The sequence below is a fragment of the Rattus rattus genome, chromosome 5 (assembly GCF_011064425.1).
Source record: "Rattus rattus isolate New Zealand chromosome 5, Rrattus_CSIRO_v1, whole genome shotgun sequence".
In the NCBI taxonomy this organism is placed as follows: Eukaryota; Metazoa; Chordata; class Mammalia; order Rodentia; family Muridae; genus Rattus; species Rattus rattus.
In genome coordinates, this window is record NC_046158.1 from 40,364,995 (window position 1) to 40,377,605 (window position 12,611).

The window sequence follows — 12,611 nt, forward strand, 5'->3', positions numbered from 1 at the left end:
TATTTTAGCATCAATGATATTGAAGGAAGTCACGGCATTGTCATGCTTGATGAAGCCAAAGTTAGGAGTCATAGAATTATTTCTTGTTTTAGATGATTTTAGTGTCAGTAAGATATTAACAAGAGCAATCTCAGCAATAACCAGCCTCCACTTTGCTCAACATGTTTGGAACAGTAAAGGAAGTCCTTTAGTTTTAATAACTGAATTACAGTAAAAATTATTTATGTTTATTATATTAGTTTGAAAAAATATGGGCAATTGTGTCTTCCTTACTAAAACCATATTGTCACATTGTCCTATTATTAACATATAGGTTTCATAGACAAAATGACATGGTAACGAAAATGGAGTCTTGAGTTGACTATAAATAAAATTAAAGTATTGTAGTTTAACATTCAGATGCAGGAAGAAATTGTTGAATTGACATTGTGTAAACCATTTTCGCTATCCTAGCTGATGATGCTAGTGCATGAGAAGAAATCATTCAAATAACTCAGCAAGAAATTGCTTCAAGTTTTTAATCAGTAGAAAAGCACATCTTAATTAATTTGCTTATGTATATTTGCACATAGCTTCTAGAAATGTCCACCAATGAGGGACTGAGAACCTGGATGTACGTATTCCAGATGTGGCCACCACATTTATATGTTTAAACAGCACAATTAAATGGAAAATCTTGAGTTTTAAAGCCTTTCTTCCTGCCAATTGTGAATCTTCAGGCGTGTGCATGCATGTATGCTTGTATCTGTGTGCCTATTGAGATAGTGTTTTGTTGGGTAGCCCAAGATGGCCTCTTCTATATGCTTAGTTCATGGACATGTGTGGTCATATCCAAACATCCACACAGAAATTCATATATAAACACTACATGAAAGCACTGGTTCAAACCATCCATTATTATGATCATATTATGATCTGATTTTTAATCTAAAGATTGTCTTCCCTTTTATGGCCATGTGTCTTCCTAGTTGCAGATAGGGTGCCTGATTAGCCTTCCAACCATCTGTAGTTGTATGACTAATAGGCAATTCATACTTATGATAGCCAAACATTTCACGATACACTTTTTCTCCCTCACAATACACCTTTTTCTCCCCATAATTTTACCATCTGGATAAAGATATTACCCTCTATTAAAGTTCCTTATAAAAGTACCCTCTCCCTCCTCCCACCTGAATAATTTAACAAATGGACTACAGAAAGTGTTTTGAATCATCCATAGTTCTTACTTTTCTTCCTTTATTTTTAATGAATATTTAATGAACCAACAATTTCTTAAGATGACATTCAAAATATACCACACATTTTCCTATTTTTCTGCACCTTTACTGTGTCATATGTCCATACTGCTCTCTCATCCATCATACATCAGAGTGGGGACTTGAATTTGGATCCCTTCCTCTTAATCCGACTATCCAGCACACAGAGAACAGTCCACACAATCTTTTAAAATGTCAATCAAAGTCAGTTCCATTCCAATGGGTCTCACTGAAGCCTCAATGAACAGATCTCATACTTCTTTGTGAGTTAGTCCTCATATCTAAGCACCTCATCTCTGGTTTGATTTAGCCTTGCTGTCACTGCTATTCTTTTTCATTTCTGTTCTTCTAATATTCCAAACCTGATAATCAATTGAGGAAATTCTACAACTGTTTCCTTTTGTTTCCGCAGTGATTTGCATTATAGCCTTATATGGATGGAACACCTTGCTAGTCCCAACTCAAGTGACTTTTCCTTACTTGTCTTTCCTTGTCTGCCAGTCTGGATTAGCCAACTTCACATTATTGTCCCACCTGATTCATGTAACTTCTGCATTTATTCTTTAATGAGAAATGTAAGTTCATGGAGAGCAGAAACTTATCTATGTGATTGACTACATTTGCCTGCCACTTTGAAGACTACTAAGCAAACATTTGCTGATTGAGGAGGCCTATCATATTACTACTGAGTAAAAGTAATGTAGGACAAAGGAATAAGGAGCACAGTTAATGACCTCTACAAAGCTGGAATAATAATTTAACTTCCTAGGCCCGGTATCAGGAGAAATATTTTTTGTAGTTAATCCTACTTCAAAAAATTTACAGTAAATACTGTACTTTCTAGTAGAATGAGGTCAGTAGAAATTATGACTCCTAAAAGAATCTCCAACAACAAAGATTTTACAGTTCCTAAATAATTTTTCAATGTCCTGGTAGTAATTTACATATGTAAAACCAAATATTTTCATATTCATTAATCGTTCCCAAAATTTCTTTATTCTATAAACTTTAAGTTCTTTACTTTTAGTTTTACTCTATTTTTCCTTAGGATTTCACCATATACTGATATGAACCTCTTAAACATTTTCTTGCTTTAGTTTAGTCAATAGTCTTTTTTAGGTAATGACTATTTGAATTACAAATATTAAAGGAATTTTACATTTTTCACAATGCATGGTAACTGAAATTAAAAGAGTCTAGCATTGAAATCTTCCCTGTAACTGGAATGTTTGCATATGCACTGTTTTGATTATTATTCATTGAATATCATGAGTACATTTATTAGCATTCTTTTATAGGTGCTGGGGCTTTGTCATATTCTGTTGTCCTGAGCTCTACTAACTATAGTTTGTTCACTCTTCCAGTAAAAGGGAAGACTTAATTCTAAAGGTACTGACTTCCCCCGGTAGACAAGTACTCTTTTGTCCTTAAGCCTTCACTGTTCAGGAAGCAAGTATCTGTTGGGATCTCCTTTATTCTCTCTCTTGAAATATACAAATTAATAAACAAAACAAAGATGGTGAGGAATTATTAAGTAGAAAAAGACACTGAATTATTCAAAATTTCAGCACATCGACTTTATTTCTTTTCAGTCAACTTCCTTGGAATTACTTTTCATAGCTAATACGTTTTAATCATTGAACTGTCAATTTAACAGTTGCAGCAAGGGATTATCTGAATGTCAAGTGGCATGTTTGTAGAGGGATAGTTTTGAATATATCAATTGATGTAGGAAGACCCAGCCTAAAGTGTGTGGTGGTATTCCCTAGGTTTGTGTCCAGAATTGTGTAACTGCAGAGAGAGCAATAAAGCAGTAAGGATGCGTGCACTGATACTCCCTCTGCCCTTGACTGGAGCTTTGACTAGCTGCTTCAAGTTCCAGATGGGTTGACTTTTCCACATTGACTGAATAGAACCTGGAATTGTGAGCTAAAATTAACCTGCTTTCCTGTAATTTGTTTTTTGTCCAGGTATTTTATCAAAGCTTTAGAAAGAAAACTAAGACACATGACTTCTATAAATCTTTAAATTATATAAGTACTTATAAATTATATAAGTATAAAATCAGGGATAATTAAATAAAAAGAGACACTAGCTGTATTTGGCCCAAAGATTCTTTATAAGTTTTGATTATTTTAGTGGAACTTCTATTCAGAGCATGCACTCAATATCTGTCTGTCTGTCTACCTATCTGTACGTGTAATATTTCCTCAAAATTTCCAACTTTATGAGGTACTAACAATATGCATTAAGTACTTTTCCAAGATGCGAGATAGAGGTGAGAGAGTTTTGATTAAAGGAATTTCATAAAGTGTCCTCCTTTTCATAGTTTGAACAAAGAACACATCTATTTTTGGTCTGCATCCTAATAAGTGACTTAAGACTGAGAGACATCCTTAAGGTTTGATCGCTTTGAACCCAAGAACTTAATCTGCAGGGATTTTACTCTCTAAGGGTATACTGCATGCTCTGTGCACACTCGTTTCAAAATTTAAGTTGTCTACAGCATGGAGAGTATTTTCGCATTTTTTGCAAATATAGAAGAAATTTCCATTATTCCCAACAGAAAAATTGCTTCATTTCATTTTGTGGCATTTCCCAGGTGAAAAATGGATTTCATCTTTGAGAGGTATGAACCTTTGAGGCAACTACTTTCTGTTGCAGTTAAGGCAGATTTACTTCTACAATTGCGGTCTTTCAGAAAACAAGATTCTTAAGCAGCTCTTACCTCATCAGAGCCTGATCCGAAAATCAGCAAGTCAAAAGGGATGGCTGCGACCATGTCAATCAGGAACCAGCCTTTGAAGTAGTGAACTGCTATTTTGGCAGGATCACTTACCACTTCTTCGTTCTGATTTACATAGGTTGTTCTGAAGTTTATTAGGATGTCTATAATAAACATAATATCCACAATCAAGTCTACCACATTCAAAGGGCTACAAGAATAGCCACACTCTCGTCTTTTCTGCTCCTCTCTGTCATTGAGGAGGAAGGCTGCAGAGTAGGGGGTGAATATAGCAGTATAAATGACGAGGAGTAAAATGAGCCAATCCCACACTGCTTTGAAAGGGCTGTAGTGCAATATTGTAAATTTGTTGATGCGTGGCGTCTGCAGCTTATATTCTGGCAAGACATCTGCTCCCAAAGAAAGAACCTGGGTATAGGAAAGAAAGGTAAACACTCATAAAAATGCCATTATAAATCATGTCAGACCTAGAAGAGTATTAAGGCAATTATACAATATGATGAATAGGAAGAAGTCATGGCATTTTGAGGTATGATTGAAAAGCACACGTACATTTAAATGAATCTTTATAATGATTATTTGGCAGTTTAAGACAATCCCAATAATATTTCTCCATAAATAAGATTTTTCACCAAAATTTTATTGCATATTATTCCTGAGATATTGAGGGATCATTAATGTTTCTTTTAAACAAAGTAGATGAAATATTTTTAGAAAAAATAAGTTTAAGAAATATTTCAGTTATCAAACTTAGGAAAGCATAAAGACATAGAATCCATATATATATGAATCTATTGCTGGATTTGATTTAGCCATACTAATTAATAATTAAATCTTGATAAATTGAGAAGTGAAATCTTGCTAAACATCCTCAGATCTTTAGTTAAACATGACTTTTCTCGTTGCAATTTGTTTAAAATGTGATCAAAAGCAAATAACACTAAAATACACTCAAGTGAGTGTTTTTTAGATGGTGATAAGGTATTTCATATTCTGTGACAAACAGTTTCATCTAAAAATGTTCCGAGATTTAGAGAACTGCATGGGGCGATGCTTTGGAGTTCTCTACATTAGTAACTGGAGTTTTTGTAAGATTTTTATCTACCAAGTGGCATGCAAATACTAGGATATATTCTACTTAATAAGGTGACAGGTAAGCTAAAATAATTCAGCTTTGTATTTTTAGTTTATCTGAGAATATCAATGCTAAACTTGAGTTATGTCTAAAGTAAACTCATGATCTTGTAATTTCTTAAAAGAGGTTTATAAAACCAAAATTCAAAATAAAAAGGGTTTTACCTATCCAACGTGCCATATGGTGAGACTTTGAAAGGAGCGTGTGAGAAACAATTCTGTACCCTTGATATTACGCATGTGCACCATGGCTCAATATATGAAGTAGTTTACTAAGTATCTAAACTATATTCTTTTTTTTACATTAAATAAAAATATATTTTAAATTTATATCCCATTACTGGGATAGAATGTACAGTGATATTTTACAGTCATTTTTAAAAGGACCCAAGGTCACATGTTGAGAAGATAAGCTTCCCTTTTCTCCAGAGAATAATATGTACATCAAGAAATCAATAAACACAAGCACAATGGACTCAAATACAGAGGTGAACAACTAGAAAAAAATTTTAATGAAGTTCAACAGCCATTCCTGAGATCTCTAAAAGTATTTTAAAACCTCCTTTAAAATGGCCTCCAAAGAAATAATTTAAATTATATGTTCTCATTTGATGTTTTCTTTATACACCTTCTTCTTTTTTTTTTTTATTAACTTGAGTATTTCTTATATACATTTCGAGTGTTACTCCCTTTCCCGGTTTCCAGGCAAACATCCCCCTCCCCCCTCCCCTTCCTTAGGGGGGTTCCCCTCCCCACCCTCCCCCCATTGCCGCCCTCCCCCCAACAGTCTAGTTCACTGGGGGTTCAGTCTTAGCAACTATATTCTTCTAAATAGCAAGTGTACTACAGGCTTTATGATGTAGATCTGGCATGGTTCCCTGTTGAAATTCTTTTCAGTTTTGGAAATCTATATATAGTGAATTTATCTTGAGTATACTAATGAACCTACTTGGCCATATTTCAATATTCAATTTCATTTTTATTGTCATATCTCATACTTTGCTTCCTAATGCAACAAGTTATTATCCCTCACTTATAATAGATTTGAAAAGTTAAACCCAAATTTAATATGACATCTCTATTAAGAATAACATAGAAACTTAGCTAAAATAGGCAAAACCAGTTATATAATAGCTAAACTAATTTAAATAGCTTTGGAAAACAGGAGTCTAATCTGATTATTTATCCAGAGCACAGTAATTTTGAATTAACAAATACATGGAGGAAATGGAAAGTTACCTTGCACTATGGTAAAAAAAAATGACAAACTAAGCATAAGAAAAAGTTGATACAGGGAAAAGTGATTTAATATTTCTATAACTAAAAATCTTTAGAATCTGAGATACCCTAATATATAAGTATACTACTTTCAAAATCTGAATGGGTAAAATGTTTATCTTAATATCTATGTGTCACTTGGAAAGAGCAAATTAGATAGAACACAATAGTCAATGTACTCAACCTAGAAAGATAGTTTGTGGCATCTTGGTTGAAAAAAATGTGGATTATCTCTCAGACTCTCATGTAACCCAAAATGTCTTTCTCATAAAACAAGGTCTCCCCATCTTATACACTGTGAAATTTAAAACAAAACTTGATTTGGCTGTCAAAGATCTAAAAATATGGACTGTTCTTTTTCTCCATTTTCCTTCCTGTTAAGTTTCTGTGTGCTCACAGGCTACTCCAACAAGATGTGGATGACACCTTTGAGCTAAGAAGATCTTCCTAATTCTAAACTCCACAAATTTTCCTCATAGAGGAGTATATAAAGGAAACACCAAGACAACAAAACATTTTGTTTACAAAGAAAGAGGTGTATCCTGGGTTTTCTTAATGCTTGGTTGGTACACTTCAGATACAGCTCCCTACTGGGACACCAGTGCTTCATTTATCTGATGTATGAATTAGAATGCACACAACATCTTGGGATTTCCTCTGAAGAATAAAACTGTGGCTGGAACTCCCTTTCATGCTAACATTTGATGGTTAGGTGTCTACGGTTTCTGATGTCATGGCATTGGAAGAGGAGACTTTGAGCTCCAATTTACACAGTATCTATGGATGGGAATGGTGCTGAGGGTAGATACGGGATGTTCATAGAAGACTCAGGCAAACATGGCAGCTGTGTTGAGACTTTGAATACAAGGACACAATGCAGGGTCATGAGGAGGTTGAAGGCAAAGCCCATTTCAGGAGGAGGGAATAGAACCACTGAAGCGAAGGAAGCACAAAAGATGTTTTAAACTGGCTAGTGCTCTGCAGAAGGGTTAAAACACGGAGGAGAACAGTGTTAAAGCATCATGACAGAGCAGGGACTCTAAAGGGATGTGGCACAGACCTCAGGATTGAGCTTTAGGGCAATATTTATTACATTTAACATGCAAACTCCTTTTAAAGGGAAATATATTTGATTTATGTTATTCATAATTATAATTTTAGAAACCTAAACCCAGTGGTGGTAGCACGTGCTTTTATTTCCAGCACTCAGGAGGCAGAGGCAGCTGGATCTTTGAGTCTGAGGTCAGCCTGGTACACAGAACAAGGTCCAGGACAGCCAGGGCTATACAGAGAAATGCTGTCTGGAAAAGCAAAGACAAAACAAAACACAACACAACACAACACAACAAAAATGCTTGACTTAGCTTATACCTCTCAATATGACTATTACAATTTATACATTTCAAAATATATTTATGTCCTAATTCATGGTATCTGTAAATGTGACCTTATTTTATAATTATGGCCTTTACAGATGTCACCAAGTAAAAATGAGGCCAGAGTAGTACAATAACTGATGATTTATAAAATAAGAGATTCAAATGCAAACCTACAAGGACACATGTGGAGAATCCCATGAGCTAGGGAAAGCAGAGAGACCTGCAAGTCAATGAAGGCCAAGGCTGTCTTGTAGCACCAGACCTAAGAGAGAAGAGATTTGGATTTCCCCCAGACTATTGAGAAGAAAACACTGTGTTAACACACTAGTCTGGACCATATAGGTTTCCAAGTTATGAGAGAATAAAGTTCCATCATCTAAAAAAAAACTTTATAATGCTTTGTTATCTTCAGCCATAGGGAACTAACAAAATGCCAAAAATAAAAATAGAAGAATTATAAACTAGCATCATTGACCTAAAGCTATAATCTTTAATTCAATGCTTGACAATCCTGTAGACCAAAAGAAACCAAAAATTGGCCACTTGGCATAAGCCAATCTAATACATAAAATCATGGTTTTTCTTTTCTAACCTCCAATGCCTTTTTGAAAAAGTCAAAATTATGTTACCACCTTCAAAGATTTAATTGCTATTTCAGGATAATCAAACGTAATCCTTAAGGCAAACACTGCTCTTGCTAGCCTTTGAAAGCCAATTTAAATGGCATTACTTTATAACTCTGTGAGGTTTTGTTTACTTAAAGTTAACTTTAGCTTTAGGCATTATTGAATTCTCCATCTAGTGATTATATAATCAAATTACCTCAAACTGGGTTTATTATAGTAGTTTATTTATTATATTGTAATATGATGTATATCAGCCAGCATAAAAGTTTTGTCTTTTGTTCACATTGTGTAGTTCATTTTGATGGTATGGTATTACATGTTATATTATAGTTTTTTTAAATTTGTGCATTGCTATTCACCAATTATATGATTATTCAATCACCAGATGACTTTATTAGCCAAGTAATTTCAATATTTTTTTTCATACCATATTTTAATATCATGACTTCTCACTATAAATCCAAATGTAGTTGGGCTTGAGTTTTCAAGCTCAATCCTGTACTAGATGGTTATTTTCATGATCCAGATGATTATTGTACTGGCTTAAATTTCATAAAGAAAATAAACAAGATTTTCAAAAAGAATCCATCGCCCCATGCCAAGCAGCTTGAAGATTGTTGAGTAATTCTAGGCATGGAGCATGGTACCCTTCAGCTTGAGAGAAACATATCTGGCAATAAGATGCTGGTGAGAAGAAGGCCATGATCAGAGGTCGGAACTCGCTGTGCTCTTTGGTACCTTGGCAGAGATATACCAAGAGGTTACATGAGGAACCAGGCATCAGAGATTTAGTAATGTATATTTGAGATATGAATGCTTCCCGGGAAGGAAGGATGAGCTGAGCAGTGGACTGCTTTATCCATAGTGTCAATCTTAACAAGTCTGAGTTAGAGTGACCCATGATACAAGTCTCTGAAGGCACAACCAAGCTTGGAATAAGAGAAAGGACATTGCCAGAAATTTGAAGATCTGAATTTAAATATTAGGCATGATATATGGCTTTTTTTCTTGTAAGTCACTAATCTCTTTGGATCTCACTAATTTTTTTATCTGTGTGGTAGGGACAGTGATATTAGTATATGCCCAAATCACCATTCTTTGTAGAGATACCATAGCATAGCATACAAGATCATCATAAATTATCGCATGACTTTAATGAGTTAGATAATAAAAACAGGGAAATTTTATTATCATGTATATAAAGCATTTTCATCATGGTTTAAAATTATAGGGATATCTACATCATGGCTTACACATACCCATAATAGTTGTGTATCTGCAATTGCTTCAGTTACCTAGTCATTACAACAACTAAGCCAAATTTTTGTGACTTACAAGAGTAGATATTAATAATTTATAGTTTTATGTATCAGATGTGAATAAGGGTAGGGCTTAGAAGGTAGGATTTCTGTGCTATATGATGACAACTGGTGTTTGTTATCTTTTTTTCATTTTTATTGGTTATTTTACATTTCAAATGCTATCACCTTTCCAGTTACCCACCCACAAGCCTCCTCTTCCCTCCCCCTCCCCCTACCTCTATGAGGGTGCTCCCCTACTCTAGCATTTCCCTTCCCTGAATCATTAAGCCTCCACAGGACCAGTGGTTCCCTCTCAGTGATGCCAGATAAAGCAATCCTCTGCTATATAACCAGCTGGAGCCATGGGTCACCCCTGTGTACTTTTTGGTTGGTAGTCCCTGGAAGCTTTGGGGGGTCTGGTTGGTTGATATTGCTATTCTTCATATGGGGTTGCAAATCCCTTCAGCTCCTACAGTCCTTGCCCTAACTTCTCCATTGGGGACTCTGTGCTCAGTCCGATGTTTGGCTGTGTACATCCATATCTTTATTGGTTTGACTCTGGCAGAGCATCTCAGGGGAGAGCTATATTGGGCTCCTGTCACTAAGCACTTCTTGGCATCAGCAATAGTGTCTGGGTTTGGTGTCTGCAGATGAGATGGATCCCTAGGTGGAGCAGTCCCTGGATGGCCTTTCCTTCAGTTTCTACTCCACTCTTTGTCGCTGCATTTCTTTTTAACAGGAGGACTTTGAGGTGGGTAGGTGGCCCCATTCCTCAACCGCGGCCATGCCTATCCACTGGACATAGTCTCTACAGGTTCTCTCTCCCCTTTGTTGGATATTTTGGCTAATGTCCTCCCTGTTGGGTCCTCGGAACCTCTTGGGTACCTGGTATCTGGGGCTGTCTAGTGACTACCCCCAGTTCTCCCCTTCCCTCACTGTTACACATCTACTTTCAAATTCCTGACCCTTTGTACTTCTCCCCCATCTCCTTCCATATCTGAACTGTCCCCCCTCCATTTTTCCTTCCCCTCCTCTCTCACTCTACTTTCTGGAGATTATTTTCTCCGTCCCCCCCATGAATAGGACTGAAGCATCCACACTTTGGTGTGATCTTCTTTCTTCTTGAGTTTCATGTGACCTGTGAGTTGTGTTCTGGGTATTCAGAGCTTAGTTTTTAGCTAATGTCCACTTATCAGTGAGGAGATACCAGGTGTGCTCTTTTGTGACTGGGTTACCTCACTAGGGGTGATATTTTCAAGTTCCATCCATTTGCCTGCTAATTTCATGAAGTCATTGTTTTTAATAGCTGAGTATTAATCCACAGTGCAAATGCTCCACATTTTCTGTATCCATTCCTCTGTTGAAGGGCATCTGGGTTCTTTGCAGCTTCTGGCTATTGTAAATATGGCTGCTATGATAACTGGAGCATGTGTCCTTGTTATATTTAGGAGCATCTTTTGGGTGGTGTACGCCTAGCAGTAATATAGCTGGGTCCTCAGGTAGAAGTATTTCCAATTTTTGGAGGAACCACCAGACTGATTTCTACAGTGGTTGTACCAGCTTGCAATCCCACCATAAATGGAGGAGTGTTCCTCTTTCTCAACATCCTCCCCAGCATCTGCTGACACCTGAGTTTTTGATCTTAGTCATTCTGACTGGTGTAAGGTGGAATCTTAGGGTTGTTTTGATTTGTATTTCCAAGATAAATAAGGATGTTGAACATTTAAGTGCTTCTCAGCCATTTGAAATTCCTCAGTTGAGAATTCTCTGTTTAGCTCTGTACCACATTTTTAATGGGGTTATCTGGTTTTCTGCAATCTAATTTCTTGAGTTATTGTGTATTTTGAATGTTAGTTCTCTATTGGATGTAGGATTGGTAAAGATCTTTTCCCATCCTGTGGCTTGCTGTTTTGTTCTATTGACAGTGTCCTTTGCGTTACAGAAGCTTTTCAATTTTATGAGGTCCCATTTGTCAATTCTTGATCTTAGAGCATAAGCCATTGGTGTTCTGTTCAGGAAATTTTCCCCTGTGGCAGTGTGGTTCTTTTTCACTTTCTCTTCTATTAGATTCACTACATTTTGGTTTTATGTGGACATCCTTTATCTACTTGGACTTAAGCTTTGTACAGGGTGATAAGAATGGGTCGATTTACATTTATAAGAAAGAGAATTAAAAGAAGCACAGCCACAGACATGTTAATAAAGAAATAAAGGTCTAGGGCTGGAGAGAAGGCTCAGCACTCAGGAGAGATGGCCAGCTTCTTCCTCACCCTCAAATCTGAGACAAAAGCCTGGTCTATTAAAACAAAGGCTTGAAGGCTTCTGACTACCACCAGCAGCCCTCACTGATGGACTGGTGGGACAAGTTCAAGACCCACACAGGACATGACACACAGCAGTTCTGGGCCAATCAAGTGTCCTAGCTTTCTTCAACTGACCAACCCTAAATTAGGAGAGGAAATTCCTTAGAGACTTTAATACCACCACTACCCCAGGTGTTTTGGCTTCCCAAAGCAAAGGGTCTTTTTTTTCTGTGTGTCTGCTGAATGTGAGTGTTTCCTCACCCCCAATAAACAGCTTTCTTCAAGTGCAAAAAAAAAATGGGTCGATTTGCATTCTTCTACATGCTAACTGCCAGATGAACCAGCACCATTTGTTGAAAATGCTGCCATTTTCCCACTGGATGGTTTTGGCGCCTTCGTCCAAGAATAAGTGATGAAAGGAGTGTGGGTTCAGTTCTAGGTCTTTAATTCTATTGCATTGATCTACCTGCCTGTCTCTGTACCAATACCATCCAGTTCTTATCACAATTATTCCGTAATACAGCTTGAGGTCAGCGATGATGATTTCCCCCAGAAGGTCTTCTATTGTTGAGAATGGTTTTTGAT

General features: G+C 36.4%; 1 protein-coding gene across 7 annotated transcripts in view; it reads right to left on the reverse strand.

The window, feature by feature from the left end:
- Positions 1 to 12,611, reverse strand: part of Kcnh7 (potassium voltage-gated channel subfamily H member 7) — a 489,779-nt gene that overhangs the window by 82,742 nt on the left and 394,426 nt on the right. For all 7 annotated transcript variants that reach the window (XM_032903393.1, XM_032903394.1, XM_032903392.1 and 4 more), the window contains one exon: positions 3,988 to 4,413. In XM_032903393.1, the coding sequence (XP_032759284.1) occupies positions 3,988 to 4,413 (426 nt within the window). The remainder of the gene's footprint in view (positions 1 to 3,987; positions 4,414 to 12,611) is intronic.